General features: G+C 51.2%; 1 protein-coding gene across 1 annotated transcript; it reads left to right on the forward strand.

Moving 5' to 3' along the window:
* Positions 1–7020: 7020 nt before the first annotated feature.
* Positions 7021–22696, forward strand: LOC108863834 (uncharacterized). Its single transcript, XM_029110689.1, has 11 exons — positions 7021–7114; positions 9577–10404; positions 14372–14644; positions 17447–17683; positions 18285–18478; positions 18666–18897; positions 19998–20205; positions 20358–20690; positions 21267–21519; positions 21667–21890; positions 22465–22696. The coding sequence occupies exons 1-11, from the start codon at positions 7021–7023 to the stop codon at positions 22694–22696; spliced, it is 3108 nt and encodes a 1035-aa protein (XP_028966522.1).
* The last annotated feature ends 515 nt before the right edge of the window (positions 22697–23211 follow it).

Below are 23211 nucleotides of genomic sequence, written 5' to 3' on the forward strand. Positions count from 1 at the left end.
TCAATCATTCGGAGCACTTCGTTCGGGTCGCTACGCCTCCTTTTGACAATCAAGCTACATGTTGAAACGAAGCATGATGTTCTGGATGACAGGCCGGGAGGAGAGCTCCGGGGAAAAAACTGCTGCCGATGTCCGTTCGATCCAAACAAGTCAAAAGCGTTCGCTTACCGAAAACGAGCATCGAACATTGTCAAAACATCTTTCGGTATTGCGTCGTCGGAAGCACTACCAGAGTGAGACTTCGATTGCGCTTCAGACAAAGACCCTCCCAAATCGCAAAAACACGATCGCTACTGGGAAGGAGCCTCTCCTCCGGAGCAATATACCTAGTCTTGGTCGGGATTTCCAAATTGAATCCAAAATTCAAAGCGAGCTGGAGCATCGCACTGTACCTTTGAATTCAGTAAGAAAGGTCCGCCTCGATTGCAAGTACCCATACGGAAATCATTCCCGTCAGCACAGCAATCCTCTCGGATCGACTGGGGGGATCACGCATTTCCGACGAGAGAACGTCGTTTCGCAATGGATCGTTCCCGTCTGGATAAAACGGCGGATGAGAGTACAATGAAAAGAATTCGAGCGGTCCAATGACGTTCTAGGGGTATTCTGATCAGTCTGATCCCGAAAGAGGAAAAACGAAACAGAAGTCGAGAATCAATTTCAAGAAATTGAATTCGAATTCAGGCGAATCGGGAAACGAAGACAAGGTAGCGTATCTCACTATCAGTCCATATAGCCATACCAAGATACCTGTCTGATATTGAGACAGCAGAAAAGAAATTAATCTCGGGAGAATATGACACGGAGAAAGATATACGTGTGATCGGATTCTTATGCAAGGGGAAGATTATCTTGTTCTCGCCCGACGCCCGTCTGTCGTCGTGGGAAAACGTCCCTCATCAACGCAATCCTTCAGGACAACGCTCGTCCGGTATGTTGACGATTGAGACACCAAATAATGCAACGAGGCCCGTCCCTTCCCTGAGGCTCCGTCGAGTATGTTCTTTGACGCGGCAGTGGCGGGGGGGGAGAGGTGGGCTGACTGGGGAGAACCTTGGAGAATGTCTCGAACTCTCGAAAACTCATCGAAGCTAACCGCTTCCATTCGTTTCACCACGTTTTTCCGATGCAATTGGCGAGGAAGGTCTCCCAGCTTCCGAAGGATCCCACCGAGGAAACGATGGTTTCGGTTTTGCTAAAGGATCTCCTTCCCTCACTGTACACGAAGCACCATCTCTCCCTGTTGCGATCGTACGAGCCAGAAGTTCCGTGATGTTGACTTCCTGTTACATCCGAACGTGACGACATCGGACTCTTGATTGGAGCTTCAAGCATCAAAGCTCTCGATGATTGGAGCGCGTACAACACGCGCGAAGCAAGAGTGTGTTTTCTTCAAACTTCCGAAATTTTTCATGCCGGCACTCCAGCAACAAGGAGATATCCTCATGATCTAATGATCTGAATTCACGGCTTCGGTGGGGAGCAGGCGAACAGAAAGATCGCGATTCCTTGCAGTATGGTATACGGCGGAGGCTGAGTGGCCGACCACCGCAGAGTGTTGCGGACTCGCTTGTCGACCGACCGCCCGCCCGTCCGCCCGGCTGCTCGTTTGTCCGTCCGCGTTTGTCCCACCACTAACCAACCTTGGGCACATATTTCGACCTTGTTTTATTAGGATAACACGAGCCAGTTGCCAAGCTCTGTGCAGGCGGTCAGGCAGCGGCTCGACTCGGGGTGGTTGCGATTATGGGACTCCTGCAGAATCGCAAACTGCCGTCTGAGCTTCTCTCATTCCTTTCCACCTCCCTGATCCCCGTGGTGGAGCGAATTTCGTTCCCAGCTCCTCACAGGGGCCTCTGGATGTCTACGAGGAAAATTACGCTTCCGATTCCTCGCGGCGTGAGCCGGTCGACCGTAGGGAAGAATCTCAGGAGATTTCGGTACTTGCCGGCACCGACGGGATTCTCGAAAAGTCGGCGTCTGATGGCGCCAACTACCTGATACAAGAAGGGAGCCGTGACTGCGCTCCCGTGTGCGCATTGTGAGCCATTGGAAGTATTTCATAGCAAGCTATTGTATTCAGACACTGACTCGGAGGGAATTCTGTGGATTAGCCTCACGGTCGAGTGTCGCAGAACACACGGGTTCGTTTGTCTCGGATTGTTTTCTCACACTGCAGTAGTATGATCCATACCATTACCATATTACGGGTGGAATTACAGAATTCCCCAGAAACTGACATTCCGAACATATTCGAAACTTTGAAGCCCAGCTGCTTCAATTAAGGGAAACGCGATCCATGGCCGTGAAATCGAACAGCGGGAAGACTGCGAATCCGACAGTTCGTTCCACACAATATGATCGAAATTTCGGACTTTGGGCAAACGTTCCTTGAGGGGACCTCACTCCGATAAACGTGGCGCGAGCGGACATTGGGGCGTTTAGTCATTCGCAAATAAAGTACCGTCGACGGTTGACGGGCAATTTTGTGGGCGTCGCTATTCGATCAATGTTGAAGAATTCGGTGTTCGGCCGAAGAATTGAAGAGCAAATCGGAATATCGACACACGCATGCTCAAACAAAACAGACAGATGTAAGAACAACAGCAACAACGAACCGCCTTGTTGAATCGGATGAAATCCGTTGCAGAGCAGAGGTCAGCAAGGGTTGCGGCCGCGTTTTGGATTACGAGTCGACCCTGACTCGAGCGTTTCGCATTGAGTCTCTTCGTCGAGTATTTGGTTTGTTCGACAGCTGTTATTCCTCGACGTGATCGACCAGAAAGACAGTCAGCTGTTCCCAGTGGGCTTTCGTCTACCTAACCGATGAGTAGATGCGAACACCCATGAGCCGAGATGTGGTCGATGGCGGCGGAAACGGCTTCGATAGACATCAATATTGATGCCTCGGATAATTTTCCCGCTTGTTTAGTCTCGCATCCCTCTCTTGCGTCGGAAGGTAGCCGGAGAGCAGCGCCTTTCAATAATCTTCGATTCGACTCAGGGGTTCACGGATATCACTCGTCGGAACTTCTTCGAGCGCTCTTCAAGCAGATGATACCGACGGTTCACTGACAAATAATGTGATCAACGGAACCTTGACTGGAAGCTCGAGAAAAAAGTTTCAAGTTTTAACCCGGCCGCAAGTTCCTTGCTAAGAACTTCTTTGGAGTCTCTACCCGAAGTCCGATGAAAGACCCGCTGCTACGGATTCGAAACTTTGGGCACCAGTCGATTGAAATCTGTTTAGCAGCAGAATAGTTTCTCGCTCGGCGAGCCTCGGTTCCACATCAGAGTATCAGAATGACTGCGCAGTCACAAGAAGAAAGATCCGGATTTCAAAGGAATCAGGAGGGACACCGGCTGAATGAGTCGAGAAAGCAAACGCCTGACTCCGAGCACTCGTTCGCTCGCATTCGTTCGTTCCTTCTTTTTTCTGATTCCGGTCCGGCTTGCTTGTCGTCTTCGTTGTCGACGGCGCTGTGTATGCGAGAAGGCAGTTAGGGACGCGTAACGACGACTCGAGATCCCAATCTTCGTTCGATCCCCGGATGTTCGTGGGAATTCTCGAATTCCTTCTCGCTGTTGACATTGCCCCGTAAGAGAAAAAAGAGACTGCACCTTCCCGCAATCATAGGGATACATGGGCAATGATTCCCAGTCTTCCGGGGGTAGGTCAACAAAAAGCTCTGGAAACGATTTGTGGATCTCGACTCGACAGCACATCCTTCCGAGACACCGCGCGACAGTTCTGACGGTCCCTTAGTCAGACAGTCACTCTGACAGTCGAAATATCCAGGGAACGAGTCGATTGCGTCTGCGAGAACCAGCCGGCTATCTCATAGTCTATGTGTTCAGACGGAGCGATAAGCGGAGCAAAAGCCGGCGTCGTGGGAAACGACCGATCGGTCGCTCAGATAGTCTGCGTTTACCGCTGGAAGAACTCTGGGGGTCTACGTTGCATGAAACGTTAGTCCGTGACAACGGCCCACCTTTCGGGAGCTGACCGTTGTCGCTGCTACTCGAGTGGCAGCCACCGCAGCGGTGGCGGCGACGAGCCGGTGGCCCGAAAACGAGCGACAGCAAATCACAGAACAGTGATGCCCGTCGACCACGACAATGACTTCTGCCCCTTGACCACGATTTGCAGACTTAGTCCCGCTCGAGAGTCGAGCACTTGGAAACTCAGCCGCCGGATGGGGTCAAGTTCACGGTGCGAGTTGGCGCGAAAAGCACCACTTCTTCACCACATGCCACGGCGTCTGCAGGCTTCCTTGCCCACCTTCGCCAACGCTGGCGCCCGCCGTTCGACCCAACGTTCATCCGGCCGCCCGTCCGGATCCTGAAGGAGGAGAGAGACAAATATTGAAAAATATGACGACGATGATTCTGGAGATAACACGCCGATGATGGATATTCACCGGTTCCGCAAACAGCTGCGTTGAGCGTTTTCGTTCTTCTGTTGATGGAGGATGTCGTGGGAGCGGAATCCGAGCTGGAGCCTCGAAGAAATTCAAAAACGACCCACTTGTCCGAAGTCAACTTCAGTCAAAAGCTCTTTGAACAATCGCTCGGCGAACGACAAGTTCGTTGGCTTGTCGAGTCAAAAAGTCATAGCCCGGCACGGGTGTATGTACAGACCGCGGATGGTTGTGGGCAGCCGCGTTCGTTCGGCTCTCCTGGTCACAACAACAATTGTTGAGTCGTTCCATGGTGTTGTTAATGTCAGAGCAGTGAAGTACCATATGGAGAAAGAAGAAGTTTTCCGCTCCTCCTTCATCTTCTGGTTACTGACATAAAACATGGCGCAATCTCTCACAGTCGGCGCCGTGGAGCACTTAGCAAGAATGCCGAAAAAGCGGACTACAGAACAGCACTTGCTCTGCGCCGATTTCCAAAGCCGGCGAACTTTCGTGAGATACACCCACAGAATAAGACTCGGAAGGCTCATTTTTCTATCCGTACACTTCTCAACAATGTTTTTGCTGCTCCTTTCTTGTTACCGTTATTTCTGAAGCCCATTACCGCTCTCATTTCCCCGACGTCGATCGAGGAACTCCCGTCTCCACGTGGGGGGTCCGGAGCTCGCAGTGATCCTGCTCGGCAGGCGATCAGGATTATAGAACTAATTTCAACATCAGACGCGATACCCTTCGAGAGACCTCTCTATTCGACGAGGAGTCAGTTGCGCCCAGAGGTATTGGGGACGGTGGCCGTATCGTGACAAACCCGTCCAATAGTCATTGACTTGACTCGAAAGTTGCGCAGTGATGTACGTAATCCGGAGAGATAGTTTTACGCGTTCGTGGATTCCCCCGCATGAATTGCACAGCTGATCATAGCATTTGCAAGGAGGTAATCATAGTGGCAATGATAGCATATCCGGCACCCGCGGAAGAGTTGCCATCTTCTCACATGTATATTATTTCAAAACGACCTATCGGAGGGGTGAGTTATTATTCGATCTGACATCGCTCGGATCACTGGTCCGCTTTAGGAGCTGAGAATCGTGACGCATCGAAAGGGGAGCCTGGGGGACTCACGATTTATTCGAGCATAATACCAGAGAAAAGCTTGAGAACAAAGGAGCTCATGACGAAAAAGTAGTTTTGAACAGTTTGCAGGGCAGATAGATCATGGATCCGGCGGGTGAAATTCAAGTTGGATCCCGACGTCTTGCTAAGGCCCGGAATTCGCATTTGCAACCAGTTTGAAACTACGAAGCATCTTAAGAAATCCTTTGATTCGTATTATTGCTCTTTCGAAACGCAGAGTAAGGCAATTATTGTGAGTTCAGTCGTCTCCCAATAGCCCAATTGCCCGTTTCCCCGGACTCTCAATTGACGTACCCCCGCGAATAAATACCGCTGAGTTCTGGAATTATCTCCGTTCCACCCTAGGTCGGATGAAAATTGGCAGAAACATACGGGAAGTTCGAGAATCTGTTTGAAAAAAGGAACAAACGGACTGGCATCTTGCGGCGAGAAAAAAACTAACGCTGAAGATCATCGGGAATCGCTGCGGGCGTGGATGTTTTAGTCTAGGTACAAATTATTACAGCTCCGCCGCATATCATAGATTAATTGAGATGATATTACGCGGCAGGTAGGGGCTCGGCCGGTCTGACCAGAGACTTGAAATTCCGTCCTCAACTCGTGGTCATCGTCTAAGAGCACTTTGATCCAAGGTTCGATATCCCGCTCTTGTGAAGTCCCTCTGACGTGTCTGATTCGGACATTCATGAAAAACTCCCGGGAGCACATGCCTTGATGAAGCGCTCCGAAATTCGCTACCGTATTGGAATTTTAGAATCGAGCGCAATCGATTCGGCATTAGAGACGCCGCGATCATATGAAAATAGTGAGGGATTCCGACGAGCTTCCCAGTCGCTCAATCCTTCGAGAGATAGACCACAAGATTCGAGGGATGAGACAACACCCACGTCGGTCACGAAACCGCAAAAACTCCCCGTGGGATACTATGAAATATTTGAGATTCGTCTGCTTCAGCATCCATCCGCTTCAAACGAGAAGAATGAAGATCGGTCTGGACTGAGCGGAACACGAAGACAAACACAGCTCGTTACATAATGTGACCTTTAATTGAGTTTCCGAAAAACAGCTGAGCAGCCGATTTTTGCGTGATAAGACGGATTACGCTCGCTATTTCGCTAAAAATGAAGCAATTCTAATAAGACGGGAGGAATAGAAAGAACGTGCAGGGATTACCGAGCTGATCGCTCAAGTTCCTTTGCATCTTCATCTTTTTCCCCGGAATTCCCGGGCGGCCCATCTGCCTGTTCCTGTCGGGCGTCTATTTTCATCAGTTCCGAGATGAATCAAATTCCTGATCGACGATTGTCTTTGCTCCAGCTCGAATCCGAGCAAACGAACTCGCGTTTTGAATTTCTCGTTCCGTTCTTCTTCCACATTCAAATGGAAAAGACTGTTCTGTGCTCCGAAGAGACGGCGCTGCCCGTCTCAGCGCGCGCCCGTCCGACCGTCCGTCGCCATCACCGTTATGGTAATCAAAACGGTAGCAACCCGACTGGCCCTCATCGTGACTCGGAATGGCAAACAGATCGACGCCAAAGATTACCAGCTTCTCCATTCACGTGAAAAAAACAGTTCGAGCCCCAGGAGTTAATTAAAAGCGCCGAAACACACGCAAACGATCGGTCTCGCCCGTCGCGAGAATATGACCGTCGAGTTTCGATCTTTTCCTCATCTACGATAAATGAGAGTTCCTCATGACTAGTATTCGTTGCAGTACAATCGCCGTCTTCATCGAAGTGCTGTAGCTTGCCTCATTGTCAGTACGCACGCCGAAGCGAGCAGCTGCTTTCTTTGTTGTCCATTTTTTCTCGAGCGCCGGCATTATACAAAGCGTCACCCAACTGATAGATCCAGCGTAACAAGGCTGTGAAAAACCTCGATTGGGAGTGGCGGCGACCTCCGTCGATGATAATAATGAGTACGTAATCCGAAAAAGCTCAGAGAATCTCAGAGATATTCCATTTCACCGCCCGGAAACGATCTCTCCCGCCCACTTCATCGTAGGGGGAGATACTGTCTCCGACCGTTGCAATATTCCCGGACTCCCTTGAGTCTCCTCGGCACAGGCCTCGAACGTTCTCGCCCGCCGGACAGAAAGTCAGTCATCCGAACGCACGCTGACGTAGCCCAGAAAGTTTAAGCGATTCCCGTTCGGACAGCCCGGAGCGTTACACAAGACAGACAACACCCTCCCTCGCTTCTCGTCAGCCTCACCGTCGTTGTCGTCGGAAAGCATTCGTGTCGCAAGCAAAGAGAAGAGAAAGACGTCGTTTTTTTTGTCGACCAGAAATAGTGGTCACTCGATTTCGGGTGACAGACCACACAGGTGGGCGGTCGGAGAGTGTGTCAAGCGATAGCGTCCGGTGGCGGAAGAGACGTCTGCCCGTGCCAAATACTTTGATCGTACAACCTTGACTCGTGGGAATCAACGACCCTTGATGGCTACAAGTCGACGACAGCGGATGGGGAAAGATGGTCGGGAGAGCTTCTGGAAGAGGAAGGTGATAACGACTGCAGTCGCCATTACAATGGCTCCGGTAATCGCCAAGATCACCATCAGGATGACAGTTGAGAAAACGGAGAGAAGCGCAGGAAATTCTCGAGAAAAACACGCCACATGTCAATCCCCGTCAGCGTTCCCCTTTGTCACAGAATATTCGCTGCCGCAACAGCAGCGACGGAGGATGACACTGTGAGCTTCAATGAACCCCACCCAAAGTCCGGCGGGTCGTGAGGTCTCGCTCTGAAGGGAAGGCGACTCCGCTTTGGGGGAGAACGCACTATTTCAAGAAGTTTTTTTTTCTGGTGCTTTTGATGATGCCTGCAATCGTTTTGGCTATTGGTTTTCCAAGATAGGTTTGGTCCGAATCGAGCCAGCCGACTCCTTGCAGTCGGTGAAAGGTCGGCCCGCTCCTTTTGGTAGCTCCGATCTTCACCGGTCCTCAAGCCGCTAAGATTAGAAACGGGCGATGGGCAATGGTTTGTGGATCGACTATTAACAGCGGCACCAGCGCTCCTTGTGACGAGCGAGACAGAGCGGCCAACGGCGAGCGACAGGATTATTTGCAGACGCTCGGATCAAGATACCCATCGACAGGAAGCATAAAATAGCGTCGAATGACGTCAACGGTGACATAAGATGCGCAATTGCTCGTTTTCCGATAGCTGACTCATCAGGGCTGTGAGATCAGCCGGATTAATCGGTCGAGGGGATGAATGCATGAATGAATCGATCGATCGACTGATTGGAAAGAGATGCCGAGCCCGACAGCTGACAGCTGCGTTTGATTCGAACTGGAAAAAGTCTCTTTTGTTCGGAGTCCGTGACTTGTTAACGAACTCGTTAGTTTTTGAAGCTTGAACCTTGGAACGAGCTAGGATTCAATTCTGTAACGCCCCTCCCGAAGAAAAGTTCACGCCGTCTAACGTAGAGCCTTGGGATAACTCGATGCTTTACAAGTTCACTTCGGTAGTCCCCATTCTGTGTTTCACCAGCACTCCTTCTCCCTTGAATTCGGTCTATCCCAGGGAGCGGCGAATGGGCATCGATCTTTTCGAGCGCGGAGACAAAACAAATCCTCGCTGACAGGTGCGAGATGGGCAGGGTCGTCACCTAGGGGCTTGAGAGTTCAGGCCCTCGCGTAAGAACGGGATTTTCAGTATCTTCGGTTTGACAGACGGATTGCCGAACCGACAGTTCGACAGCGCGAGTCATTGCGATGACGAAATCTCTTATCGAGGCTCAATCGATGACTGAGCGACTGCCGATGCCGCTGATGACGATGATGACTTTCTACAGTACTGTCGTTTGTCTGTCCGTTTGAGTGAAGGATCCACGCGCGGTTCGAGCCACGCTGCCCCGTGGCACGATCACCGTGGATAACCCGTCCGTCTGACAGCCGGCTCAGCTTTCAAGTTTTTTTTTCCCACCACCGTAATCTTCTGCTGTTCATTGTGAGAGTGCGCGACGGTATCTTGAAGCGCAGTGATCTTTGCTCACCTTGATTTTTTTTCTTTGCAGATGAGGGCACAGTGATGAGAGCCATCCTCGTTCTGGCTATAGGGACGCTACTGTCTGCAGGTGACGGCGGCGGTTTCGTTTCTGCCAATCCCTTAGCACATCTGGGCTGCAAGTATTACGACGACGCGCTGATCTTCAACTGTGATGGATCTACGCTCGATCGAGTGTTGGAAGCGGTGCGGCACCTAGAGAAGAAATTTAGCCACGTTAGTTCGATACCCGTGAGGCATGTCAACTTGCTGCACGGCGATTTCACAGAGCTCCCCTTCTTTCTGAGCAAGTTCAACGAGACGCTCGAAGGTATCCGGATATACAACTCGAGCCTGACTCACATCTACCCCGACGCCTTCTCGGGCCTCTCGAGAGTTCGTTTCCTCGACCTCAGTCGGAACAATCTGACGGCGATACCGTACTCCCTGAGCAATCTGCATGGACTTCAGTTTCTCAATATGTCTTCGAATAGACTGCGGAGCCTCGAACCCCGATCCCAGTTCTCTAGTTGGAAACGACTTCGATTACTCGATTTGTCCTCGAATTACATCGACAATCTCGAGTTGCTCGACATCCAGCCTTCGGCCGCTCATCTGGAGCGGATACTCCTCGACAACAACGACATCGTCAACGTTCCCACCGAATGGAATTCTATCGCCTTGCCTCAACTCAAGGAAATCAGTCTGAACAACAACGCTCTGAAGACTTCGCCAATTTTCCAATCGAAATTCGTCCCCCAGCTCCGTGTGATGCGCCTCCGAAAGAACAATATCGAGAAGTTCCCCTTCTATTTCATGCCATCCTCACCGGGGAGCAACCTGACGGTCGACATGACGGGCAAGTATTTGTCTTCTGCTCAATTTTGAATATTATCCACGTATCCTCACGTTCGGGGTATGTCTTATGGTCATCATTTCGTGTTCTCTATGATTCCCCGAAATCTTGCGCAGAATCTTCCGGAGGTGATTGGCATACGTACTGCAATGAGGGCCGCGATGAAGGGTCGGGAAATGATCGAACTACCTTAGACCTGGAATCGGGTAGAACACGCCCCGGTTCCCTTGAGAATCCCGGGACAGATTCTCCGGCCGATCCGCCGCTCTTCCCTCGCGCTTCAGCCTTGTGGCACTGACCAGAGATTCTTCGGAAAAGGAGACGTCCTCGCCGGTCCTTGATGGTGGCGATCAGACTGTTTGGACGATTCAATTAGATCCCTTTCTCGTCTTCTGCACTGAGGTGTCTCTGTTTGCGTCCTTTCCTTCTCTTTCCGCCTCGCGTCCGCCGCACGGGAAGCTGCACCAGTTTTTCCGCTTCGCGGTTTCCGTACCGATTTTCCAGAGTACTCGTTCACGAAGTTTCACGCCGAGACTCCGCTACATTGTAACAATGTCGAGCGCATCCGAAGACCCTTGGCAGCTAGCTCGCCTAGATGATTTATGACAAGTGTTCACCTCTAGGAAAAGCAACGCTACCCGCTTCCGCCGCGGAGGAGAACATTCAATCGTAATCGAAGTCTGGGCTGTAGCAGTGGCTAACAGGCGAATTGTTGCAAGATTGAGCGTCGAGCTGTGAAGACAACGCACTTCCCGGAATAAGTTCCACTCAATCATCCCTTCAAAATGGCTGCCTTAATAAATCCACTCATTGTTTGAGCAGCGGGCGAACAGGTTGGCAGATCGGGACGCAGGCGCTGAGGCAGTCGAATTGGAGCAGAAGAACGAAACTCGGGAAAGTCGTTCCGACTACGCGACGAGTCCTTGGTCTGGAATTACTGCTTAGTTTCATTTCCTGCTGCGAATACTCATTTTTGATCTTTTAACCACAGCCTTATCCCCTGTCTCCGATGCTAACGGCAAATTGTGTCTGCGCTTTTGCTCGAGTCCAGGCGATGTTTGTTGTCGCCCGAACGAGAAAAGCTCCTCCAGAGCCCCCGTTGATACCATTGTCATCTGAATCGGGAAGTGTCATTCAATTTGACCTCCCAATCGTTGGAAATCGACTCGTTGGTCGCTTAATAATCGATCCATCATAATCGAGGAGGGGTCCAGCACCTACGCTACGAATCATTCACCCTCTCACGTTCATTGAAGATATATCGTCGAAGTCTAGTCTTAGGGTGCGCTGCTCATTCGCAATGCTCTTGAACAGAACTTTCCCAAGTCCAGGCTTAATTCAAGGATCGAGCTATCTCGTCTCCAGCTAATAAGTAGTCTGGGAGTCTTGCTTCGGAATTCAGGGATCTCTGAATTAATTGTTCGGAATCAGAGCTGGACTTGTCAATCTCGAGCTGAGTGAGTGATGCGCAATTATCATTGACATCGGATGGAAAGGAATCCATGCCCCGTATGATCAAAAACTTTACCCTACAATTTGATTCGCTGGGAATCCTTGAGGGGTCGACAAATCGCGTCGCGCTTTGACACTCATGGTCAAGATACAACACCGCGACCGAATGCAACTCCGGGACTCCGACCGACGGGCGCTCACAGTTTGAGCACACTGTTTTGATTTCCACCAGGCAGATGTATCGCTTCCAGTGACGAGTATGGCATCGCAAGAGCCGTCCATCAATCTGTCGGCCGTCTCGGCGACTTGATCGAATCAATGATTTGTTGTCGAATCATTCCTCCACCAGCCGAACCCTAGAAGCCCGCTGAGCGAGTCTGGGGCCACGATTTACAACAAAACAATAATTCGCGATTAGTCGGCTTGCGGTCTGCCGGGATGATGGATTGTTCATCGATCTGGCGGGTGGAGCCAAGAGGGAGATCAAGGAATCGAGGGGAATGTCGGAGGACGCCGCTGATCCACATCGACGTCCGAGTCGCTTTCTATACCGGAACTCGGGAACCGGAAACGCCCTCCATATAGTGTTCCATCCGATTGTCAATGCCACCGATGCCCGCTCTGAACAATAGATGATACTGCAGAGCTACTCATTGGTGTGCGGGATCGTTATTGATTAGCTGCCACCCGCATCGTCGTCGATATCGATAGCGTCACCACGAAAACCAATGCCAAGCCCCGAGTGCATCATGGCCATACTCCTCGCCTACTCGAGCGGAGAACAATCACACGATTGCCAAAATCATCATCTTCATCGAACTTTGTTGAGATTCACCATCAAGCTCGCTTTGGGTTCCGTCACTCCCACGCAGGAGATCACATGCTCAGTTTTATTACGCAAACGTGGTCACGGCTCTGGCGGAAACATGGGGGAGGGGGTTCGGCAAGTGTCCGAGGAGCAAGAAGCACCAAAGAAAATTAGTCACGCCTCGGAACGGAAACCAGACTTTCCCCCCAATTTATTCTCCTCATTTGGCGCGAGTGACCTCCGATGGCTGCGTCCATCGGATGAATCTCGTTCGAATTTCCCCTCGACGGATATGACAAGCAATTCATTTGTCCGCCGAGGAAAAATCACCCCCGGAATTCGCCGTCCATCTCGCGATTTTTGTGGCCGACCACTGCGAGCTGACCAAAGGAATGAGCTCTTCTTTTGCTTCATATCGGATGAAATCGGCGGGCTCGAACTCCCGAGGAGGTGTTAATTTCCGATGAAGTACTTTCGTATTGAGAGTGGGGAGAGGATCTCGCGAGCCGAAGAAGATACGCGACCGGAGCCGAGCCGAGGAGGGTTCAAAGTGCCTCCACTGGAGTGTCCTCTGAGACATCCGGAACTCCTCCACACCACGGTCCCGAGTGCGGCAAACCTTCACTTTTGGACGAAATCCTCTCGTTCCTCGGTCATCTTGGCTCGCGATTTCCTAACCTTAGCGTGACGGACGAAGGAATCCCCGATCGTCCCCATCGTGCGGCCACCGCCATTGCCCGAAAACCGATCCACCTTCGCCACGCAGGACGACGATACGATTTTTTTGTACGTTGCGTGTCTGTAAGAACGAGCCCTCGGGTTGCGTTTCATTAGAGACAAAATCTCGATTATTCTCGGCCACGCTTTGATCAATTCGATATTTCAATGGGCTTCAGCGTGACAGGTGAAGCCCCAGGTGAGCTTTTCTGAGGTGTTGCCCTTTTTCTTGCTACTTGGAACAATTTCCAAGCGGTGGCCATTCGTCGCGCCGCCAAGAGGCTGTAGGCCGCTTGGCCAGCTCTGTGTCCGACCAGTCGACGACGGAGCGACCTTCGGGAGCCAGAAGATTCTCAGGGTTTCAAGAAGTGTCGTTCGACCAGAATACAATGTCGGAGACATTTGCCCGATTTGCTGGACGCGATTCGCTCAAATTTATTCAATTAGATAGTGACTTTTGTTCTTATGAAACCGTTGTTTCTGCTGCTGTCTCTTCGTTCGGATGGATTGTCTGATCGGCCCTCAGTCTGACGCTGGAGAAAAGAAAGATTCTGATCCGATTCCAAGCATGAGCCATACGAATCTGATGGTGCATGAGACGGAAGAAAACACGAACGAGTCACGCCGCGTATCTAGTTCCAGTCGATCAATGATTATTCGTTGCGTCGCCGTACGTTGTCGGACCAACCACTAACTTGAATTCCGCATTTGTCGACCGCAACGAAACCAGTTGTGACGAAGTCGAGTGCCAAAGCACGCAGAAATTCGATCTCGAACGGCGGGAATCGTGGCAAGAAATAATTTACTCCAATTACCAGGTCCGAAGAGTGGTTTCCAACTGGTATTCGTTCTCGATTGATAGACTGGGACTGCTCCTACGTAATGCGAAACGCGAGCGATGCGCACCTCAGGCCATCTCGTTTTTCTACGTTTTCTGGAGGAGTGAACAATGGACTGAAGACCATGAAACTTTATTTTTATCCATTTTTCCAGGTAACCCTTTGCATTGCGATTGTTCGGCAATGTGGCTTCGCGAATGGAAACTGCAGAGCTCGAGGGTAGATCAACAGATCAATTTACCTATCTGCGCGCATCCCGTCAACTTGAGGGGAGCACATCTCGAACAGGTCGACCCCGTGCAATTGGGATGCGCTCGCCAGCGGATCGCTGTGCGGTACCGAGTTGAAGGATTCCCGAAACATCAGATACTCGCGCTCACGACGCTGGAGCACAGCATTTCCGTTACTTGGAAGGTCGAAGAGAAAAGTGAGTAGCATACCTCCTATACATCGACTCTTTTTAATCCAGGTGGCGAGTTTTCCCATTTGAAATCCTTGTACGCGCTGCGCGTCCCTTCAAAATAGACGGGGTGCATCGCTACGCTGGCGCTGGTTTGATGTCTCCTTAGAATTCGCGAAATTGAATCGTAGTCGAACCTTGATATTGTAACTTCTATTTGAATGACCTCGCCGCGTACATCACGGAAAATGTTGAGCATCGGAACTGTCCAACTTGTACAAGGAACGTCAGAGGAGAAAAAGAAAGAAACTCACGGCTTCATAAAAAGTGAAACACCAGAAATCAGTGTTCCATCAATCCATCAACGTTTTTTCCCGCATTTGTGACACTGACGTGCGCCGAAGCGATTGCGCCGAGAAATCAACTCCACAGAATTATCACTGCGCCGGCCGTCTGTAAATCAGCAACAGTATGAGTTTCCTGTGTATCTGGTGAGATCTTTTTTATTCTGATTTTTTCCACCCGTACATACATGATGGATCGTCGAGCTTCTTGTCAGAATTTTCGTGAGCTGCGTAGCTTTCGAAGAGAGTTCCCGATGTTGACCGTCCTTTCGTGTCATCACATCACATAACGTTTCGTGACATATGACGAACTCATTTCTCCTTCAAGTTTCGGTACAAGCTTTGAAGTGAGCGCAGGATCATGAAGTGATTTTTTTGTTCCGGAGTCCTCGTTCGGAAAATCTGCGACTCATGATAGAGTCTCCCGGGCGGTGCTCGGAGCGTGGACCCTTCGGACGACGACGGTGATGTCGACGTCCGAGGAGGAGACTGACTGCTGAAGTTGCTGTGATCTGCTTATCTCGATTCAAAAGATGTCCCCGCGTGACCGCGTGCTATATTGAGGAGTTGCATAGAGGTATTGCGGTGTTCCGTTGCGTGGAAACGAACTGTTGAACTCAAGTGTTGTCAACACGCGGTCATTAATGAATCTGAATCAGTCGCGCGTCCACGAAACAATGCTCGTCTAGTGACCGTCGTGGTCCTGCTGAGTGAGACCTGTTAAAGGATGAAGCAGATGAAGACAAGTCGCTGTCGACCGCTAGCCGCAGAACTCTGCGGCGCTCAAAAAGATGAGCGGCGACACCGACGCGATGCCGGAGTAAGACGAGTCGGCGCTTTTGCCCAGCGCTTCGTCGTCGTTGCCTCTGCCGGCTCCACCCGCATCACCTCCATTTTGATGTCCCTGACACGCTTTAATTGTTCCTAGCTAGCTGCTGAGGCGAGCCCCGACAGAATGTTCGTCTAGGGATTCAGAATATCTTACTGTGGTGCCGGCCTTCGCCAGGTAATCTCCTGGAAAAACATAAATCAATGAGGAACATCCAGTGGCGGCGGTGACCGACGGCGGTGGCGACTACAATGAGACAACGAAAAAAAAACACATGGCCTCAATCGAAGACAACATTTCTTCTTTGCCCAAAACAAAGTGGGGATGAGTTTTTGTCATGTCATCGTTTTGTTTCGTCCCGTAGTTCGACAGAAGCTCAGCGACGCTTGATTTTCAAGCCGTCGGGAACGGAGTGATCGCAACAAGGTCGACCGGACAAGGCTTTCAGGTTTTGGATGTGGCCGCTTAATTAGAGGAAAAATAACCTGACGACGACAAGCGTTGAAAATAGTTGAAACAATGCTGAAGACCAGGTTCTGAGCGGCGGCATGTCGTTGAACTGGGAAATACTCATTATACTGTCGGCTTGAATAATTAACATCAATCCGATATAAGCGGCTTATTTGAAGCTTTGGGAGTGACATACGACTGTCCGGCTCATATTTTTTCTCTTTCTCTAACATCGCGCGGAACGAAGGCTCCCGACGGCGGATGTCTCTGGGCGCGGACGAACTTCTCTAAGTCCGCCTGGGGCTTAGACCCTCTGACGTAATAAGAATGGCAACAGCGAACACGACTGTGGAATCGCGAATCCTTCGCTGTTTCGATGCAAGTGATAATGTCTACCGCTGGAAGGGAAAGGCACACCGACTGCAAGTACCGGAGACGCGTTTCCATACTCGCTCGGAGCAGGAGGTGTGGAAGCGACGGCATTCGGGCGGCGCCATCTGAGGTTCTGCATGATTTAATCTCAGAATTCTCGCTCCTGTCCACCCTCCATCGGGATTCTACTTCTATTTGTCTCCACGTACGATCATGCTCCGGACTTTTTAGTGAATCGTCATCTCCTCGAGAAGAGTTGAGCAGTTGAATTTACGCGGAACGACTTCCGAAATCCTCTAAGGATCGATGAAATCATCACCATTCTGCGAAATGGGAGAGCGACGGAGGCATGTCTTGTGTCTGATGGAGAACCCGCTGGTCCGCGGTTCGTCGTACCGCTCGAACTCCCTTCTCTCGTTCTGGGGGAACCGGCTTCTTCAGCGTCAGGAAATATTTTTATCGAGCATATCGAACAACGAAAGTCTGAAGTCTGACTCAATTCATTGTGCGTTGGAGGCGGCAAGGGTCGGAAAAAAATTGATATACCAGGAAGAACCCGCGGACGAGAACTCTATCTTCGTTATCGAGCAAAAGATCCTCGACGGGAGTCGGGAGCTCGAATGGAACAAGAACGATTTCCCGAGGCGGTCAAGTAGGCAAAAGACGATCTACAAGTTTTCGAGAGCTGTCTGCTGGACGAATTCATGGTTCGCCGGAACGTATTTCCCAGTGATTCGCTTCACCCCCTCCCCCACCCACGAAGATCGAGGAAGGGAAAAAGAGGAGTGATCTAGAGGAAAAAAGCATCGCATTAACCTCAAACTTCGTCCGCAGATCTCAAGTGGGCCGTCCTGTTCCGTCCGGAAACTTCAAGCCCGTACGCCATGCGAGTACATAATCGCTCAGAAGGGACTCACTCCTCAGCAGATGATGCAATTTTCACGGACATCCTACAAGGCCTCGAGGGAGATACTCCCTATGTGGTTTGTGCCGGCGTCAAAGTGTCGTCCAACCATTTCGAAATGGATCCTTTGCACTGCCAGTCGGTCAACACCAAAAGCTCCAGAGCAAGTCAGGTAACTTATTTTATTTCCGAGTTCTTTTAATAATTAAATTTATTTTTTCCCCTTCATGGCATAGGTTATTCGATGAAATTGTTCAAGAAGAATTCATTACCGCGGAGTACAAATTTGGGGACTGTTCCGTTCTTCTGAATAATTCATTACGATCTTGTGGACGCTCGGAACAGGGACGGCTGGGGAGGACCACGAGTCTTAGCTAGACGAGGTGATCGAGAACTGTAGGGGCGAGTAAGCTCAGCTCAGCGCTGTGTCCGGTAATTTTTGATGGCCGGTGGCAGCGAAGTTCCGCGCCGGCGTCGTTCGAAAGTGAACTCTGCGTCACCCGGCTCGAGCTAACAGGATTGTGTCCTTGTATCAAAAGGGATTGATGATCGGAGTTTGTCTCTTGAAGAAGCGTCCGTCGTCCCCTGAGCACCTCTTCGTGCTGCGCATCTTGAGCCCCAGCGGGCTCAATAAATTATTTGCGTGCATTGAGCAGCATGCAGAGAGAAGGAACGACGGGAGGAGAAGGGGAAAGGGGCTTTGTTTCTCGGGAAATTCGGATTACGTTTCGGAATTCGGGAGTGTCGCTGCGTGCGTGAACATTTCAGATTTTATGCTAACAGGGAAATTTGAGTTTCAGGCGTCGTCGCTGTTCATGGCTCCAACTTTGGAAAGACGACCCGTCTCGCAGAGGGCTAAGACCGAGCTGTTAGCCATGAAGGGAGCTCAACGATCCATTTGGGTGCGCTGGAGGCTGAGAATCGCGAGGTCAGACGGAGGAAAACAACGCTCCAAACGAGACGTAAGAATCCACGCGAAATTCGGGTCTCCGCTCACGCTGGGGAAATTATAAGGCGGAGTTGTACTTCGCCATGCCCCAGGACTAATACGATTATCACGTCGCGTCGATGCCGCTTGGTCGCTAATTCGAACCGCGTTCCGAAATCAATTGTTCGTGCAATAATAAAAAGTAGATCTTTCCCATCAAGATGACCGACGAAGAGGAGTTGACAGCCACTCGCGAGTGGATAGTCCTCACCCGGAGGATAGGTACGCAGAACTTCACTGAAGTTCGCGTCAGCGACACGTCGGTCCAGAGCAAGGAGAACAACGTCTACAACTACACGGTGACGAACTTGGCGCCGGATACCGCCTACGACTGTTGTCTGATGCCGATGGACACGCTCATGGAGGACACCATGGCCGATAAAAGCGTGCCTGGTAAGTGTTACCCGATCCGCAGGTCTGAGTCCACCTCTAGTCTTGAGCCTGTCTCAAGGGACCGGCTCTCGATTCTCGATGCAGACCGCAATCTAAAAGACTCAGACAGAAGGTAAAACACAAGGAATGAGTATATTGAGATTTCCGATGCTTCAGATCAGCGAAAGTCACTGACCTTTAGGCTCAGCATCATCGCGAGAGGGGTTTTGCCCCTACCTCTCGCATGGGTTTCGGCTCTGGACAAATCATCCGATCAATCGAGAGGGGGAATCGCGGATTTTTCGGCGCGTTCCCGTGCTAATATGCTCCCCGAGTCTCCCAGATACTCACTTGAACTTTTCCGGGGGATTTACGAGTCTTGCTGAGTCAGTGCCCCTCCGGCATCTCTTGTCCTGTTTCGAGGAGAAAACGCCGTGGACTGCAAGGATGAGATAAGGAATTCAAGGAGCACGGAGAAATAAAGGCACGAGCAGAATGTGGAACTCAAAGGGATAGAACGGCGGAGAATGAGCGAGTGAAACCGGGACGCAACCCTCGTGAATCGAATCCCGAGTTTTTATTTAGATCGCCCCGTCGCAGCGGACAAAAGCAGAGGCAGGTTGCAGGACGCTTGCGCAGGAAGTGATTGCGTGGTACCGCTCATTCTCGGATAGTCTGCCTATCTGATAGTGGGTCTCCCCGTATATCTGACTGCCTGGAAGGCTCGCGAAACTTTCTATTGCCTGCGCGTTCGCGCTCGAACGATGTTCGAGTCTGGAGAGCCTTCAGAACGGGGGAAAAAGCGAGCTCGATTGGTTGAAGTGAGTCGCAGAGGGAGTCGAGAGGAGAGATCCCTCACTGCAACGAGAACCGTTCGACCCTCTGCAATTTCGATAATCCGCTCACCGAACTTGGTCATTATAAGTTGCCCGGCACAAGCGGGCGGCCTTTCAGCTTACTCCAGACAGAATAATTCAACATTCAGATTCACTAGGTACTCCGCCATACGGCCGAAATCCCTCAAGTCCGAGTGACATTCTGGACGTGTCGTTGCGAGTTCTTTGCTGATCGCAACTTATCAGGAAAATTCCCTGATGGTGACGATGAATACTCTTCCACAGGAGGTATTCGAGAGATCCCATCGCATTTGCGTTCCCTCGTGGAGCACAACTCGATGATGTGCAAGGAGATCGTAACGTTGGCCGATATTCAGCATTTGTCGTCAGCGACTTCCTTCGAGAATCAAATGGTCATATTCGTCATCCTGATATCAGCTCTCTTGACAGCTGTCATCGTCGCGGCGCTCTGCTGTTGCTTCCCAGCAACGAGGTGAGTCTGAGCGCAGATGTCTCGTGCTTGGGAATCACCTGCGCGACGATATTAGTCGCTGTGCCTACCCGCGCCGGATGATCTGAGACGCAGGAGCGGTGCCCTAATCCTCGTTCATTATGCTCGAAATACTGATTTCTTATTCTCCGCAGACACTTCCTGACAAGCTGCTCCCACGGCTTGGCCCAGACGCCGCTGAAACCGGCTGTGAGCGATAAATTCGCCATAGATAATCTGCGCAAAAACAACTCCATAAATTCGACGAAGAATCTCGTGAATTTCATGGAAAGCGAAGCAAACAATCGTCATAACAATTCAGCCAATAGTTCTCAAGCGTCAGCGCCTTCGAACGTTGAGACAGTCCGGAAGATTCCCATGAAACCACCGAACATACCTCTCCCGCCGATTCCAACTGAAGCAAACAATAATCTCAGACCCCGCGCCGAGAACCAGGAGAATAAAATTGCAACCCTGGACGCAGGAAGGTGAGTTGCTCCCCGATCCTCCGTATGGCTGCGGTGGCCGCAGCCGCCGCTGCTGCCGCCCGAGTTTGTCGGAGGATTTGGAGCCTAATGAGCAGATCCTAACGAGCAATGAAAAAACTCGCCCAGTCTTTTGGCGAAGGAATACTCGACCGAGAGTCCCAACAGGCGATGGAGATGATGGGCGCCAAAAAGGAGCACGGCCCCGGAAGCCGCGTATCTATCGGTGTACGCTAGACGACTCGCGAAGTGGTCAAATCCAGCGAATGCAGATAAATAGAGATTCGTTCGTCCACGGTTTGAAATGAAAGTGTTCTGTATCTCCCCGCTCCGGAAACAACCTGCCGTTGGAACGTGGACGCGTAGATTCGGGAAAAACTGCATCGAGACTCTGGATGTTTCCCTCAATACACTGCGATAGCTCGTGGGTTCCTGACGTGTACCGGTCTGCTCCCGTCGTATATTTAGTGCGCCTCAGCTCCCTGCGATTGCGGAAACGATCTCGATGGATCCGAAATGTTCCGAAAGTTCCTCGAAGCTCGCTTCCAGAACGTAATTGAGAACTCACTTTCGTTGCAGACTGAATCTGATGTACTCGGAATGGGAGGATATGCCCAATGTCATCACGAGACCCCGACGTGCCCGATCCGAAGTCCGCGCTCCGACGGCCCGTCCTTTTACAAGTTTGGGAAATATTTGCGTTGCTTCGAAAGAGGATCCTTTCAAAACCCTTCGTTCGCTCCCGCGACCGTTCATGGGCAGTGACGGCGGGAGCTACAACGACACGACGTCGAGTGACGACGACAGAAAAGTGCTCAACGCTCCGCGAAAGGTTTGTTCCGAGAAAAGAAGAAGGAGCTCCCCCCGGAGCTCCAGAGGTCGGACGCACCTCCGACGAGTGTCGAGACGATGCCCTCAAAAAACGACGCCCGTTTCTAAATATAGATCGGAAGCCGGGACCAACATTCCAACATTGCAGATTCAGAGAACGAAGACAACTATCAACTGGACGAACCACGGCGACTTCGACTCTCAAGTGGCTTACCTAGACGGACGCAAAGTACAAGTTTTTGGACTCGGTTCCAAGACTCTACCCAAATCTATTCTGAGAAAAGGAGGACGACCTTTAACGGCGGCTTCTTCACCGACGTTGTCACGAGTTGCCGGAAGGAACGCTTCCAGGGCTCAGAGCCATCATTCCAGGTACGAGTCCAATCGCCAAACACAAACAGCTCGTTAGATTCGAAGTCGAGTTTTTTTTAAATTCCTGAGAGAAGGGTCGACGACAACGACGCCGGCAATAGCGGCGGCGCGACTCCGGGTGAGGTGACGACGATCCAGGACGAGGCGAAGGGGGAGGAGGAGGAGGACGTCGTCGTCACGGCAATGGGAGAAGACGTCATGCGTCGAGCGAGCCCTTTAATTGTTTCTGAGTTTTCCACCTCCCCTCCAAAAGTGAGTGGAGAGGCGGAGAGGAGCGACAAAGGTCCCGAACTTCCGGGACGTCAATAGATAGAATGCCGAACCGTCTGAGAGAATTTGGGTCCATATTTCGTTGGACCTTTCCAGGAGAAGACCAAATCTGGAGCCTAATCTCGTTATTCTAACGCGTTAGTGCGGCCGGTGCCACTGCTCCCTCGGAGGTCCCGGAGCCCGGGGGTGCCTCCCTCATTCCCGCGTTGACGCATTCGTCGAATGATAACTTTTCCTCTGTTGCATCGCTCGTCGTAACAGGACTCATAATTGAATTCCGCTCTAATTGTCGCTCTTTCCACAGGTCCTTCAAGAAGCCTGCGCGTTCCCCACCTGTGATTCGCAGGCCCTCGCAGAGCCAGCAGAGCAGCGCCTACCGGCTGAGCTTCTGCACGTTCGGCAAGGACGGGCTAGGGCACGAAAGCCCGTGCACCGAATCGGTTGCGTCGAACAGCGACAACTGCTCATCGACGAAACAACTCTGCACGCATTCGTCTACGTCATCGGATTGCGACGTGTTCATCGAGCACGTCTGAATCCTCCGCGAGGCTAGCGTCACCATTTGCTGCCGAATGCCATTTCGTCCAACTATTTATGTTAGGTCCAAAGTCATGTATGTGAATAGGGAGCGATGCATGGGTGATTGAAGAGAGAGAGAACGAATGAATGAATGAATGGAAGGATGCATGGATTGATGGATGAAAAAGTGCATGAAAGGCTGAACGAAGGAATGAGAACTCATAGAAGGAACCGAATCGACCCTAGATCGACCCGAGCTCCGTATGGACGACAGACCGAGAGTTGGGAAAATACCAGGTCGATGAATTCTCGTGAATTACGCCTATCCTCTCTCGTTAGAGCGTAAGCGACTCGATTTTTGCCCCTTATCCATCCAGCCGCTCAGGAACGACTCCACCTGCCGACGTGGAGAAGAAGTCGACTGCATTTCGAAGAGCTAATCTCCCCGACGGTGATGCAGCCGCCGGGCTCCAATCGATGCCATCAAAGTGCTCGTCACGTGATCCTCCACGGACACAAGTGTACATATATG

The sequence above is a fragment of the Galendromus occidentalis genome, unplaced genomic scaffold (genome assembly GCF_000255335.2).
Source record: "Galendromus occidentalis unplaced genomic scaffold, Mocc_1.1 scf7180000077073, whole genome shotgun sequence".
Taxonomy (NCBI): Eukaryota; Metazoa; Arthropoda; class Arachnida; order Mesostigmata; family Phytoseiidae; genus Galendromus; species Galendromus occidentalis.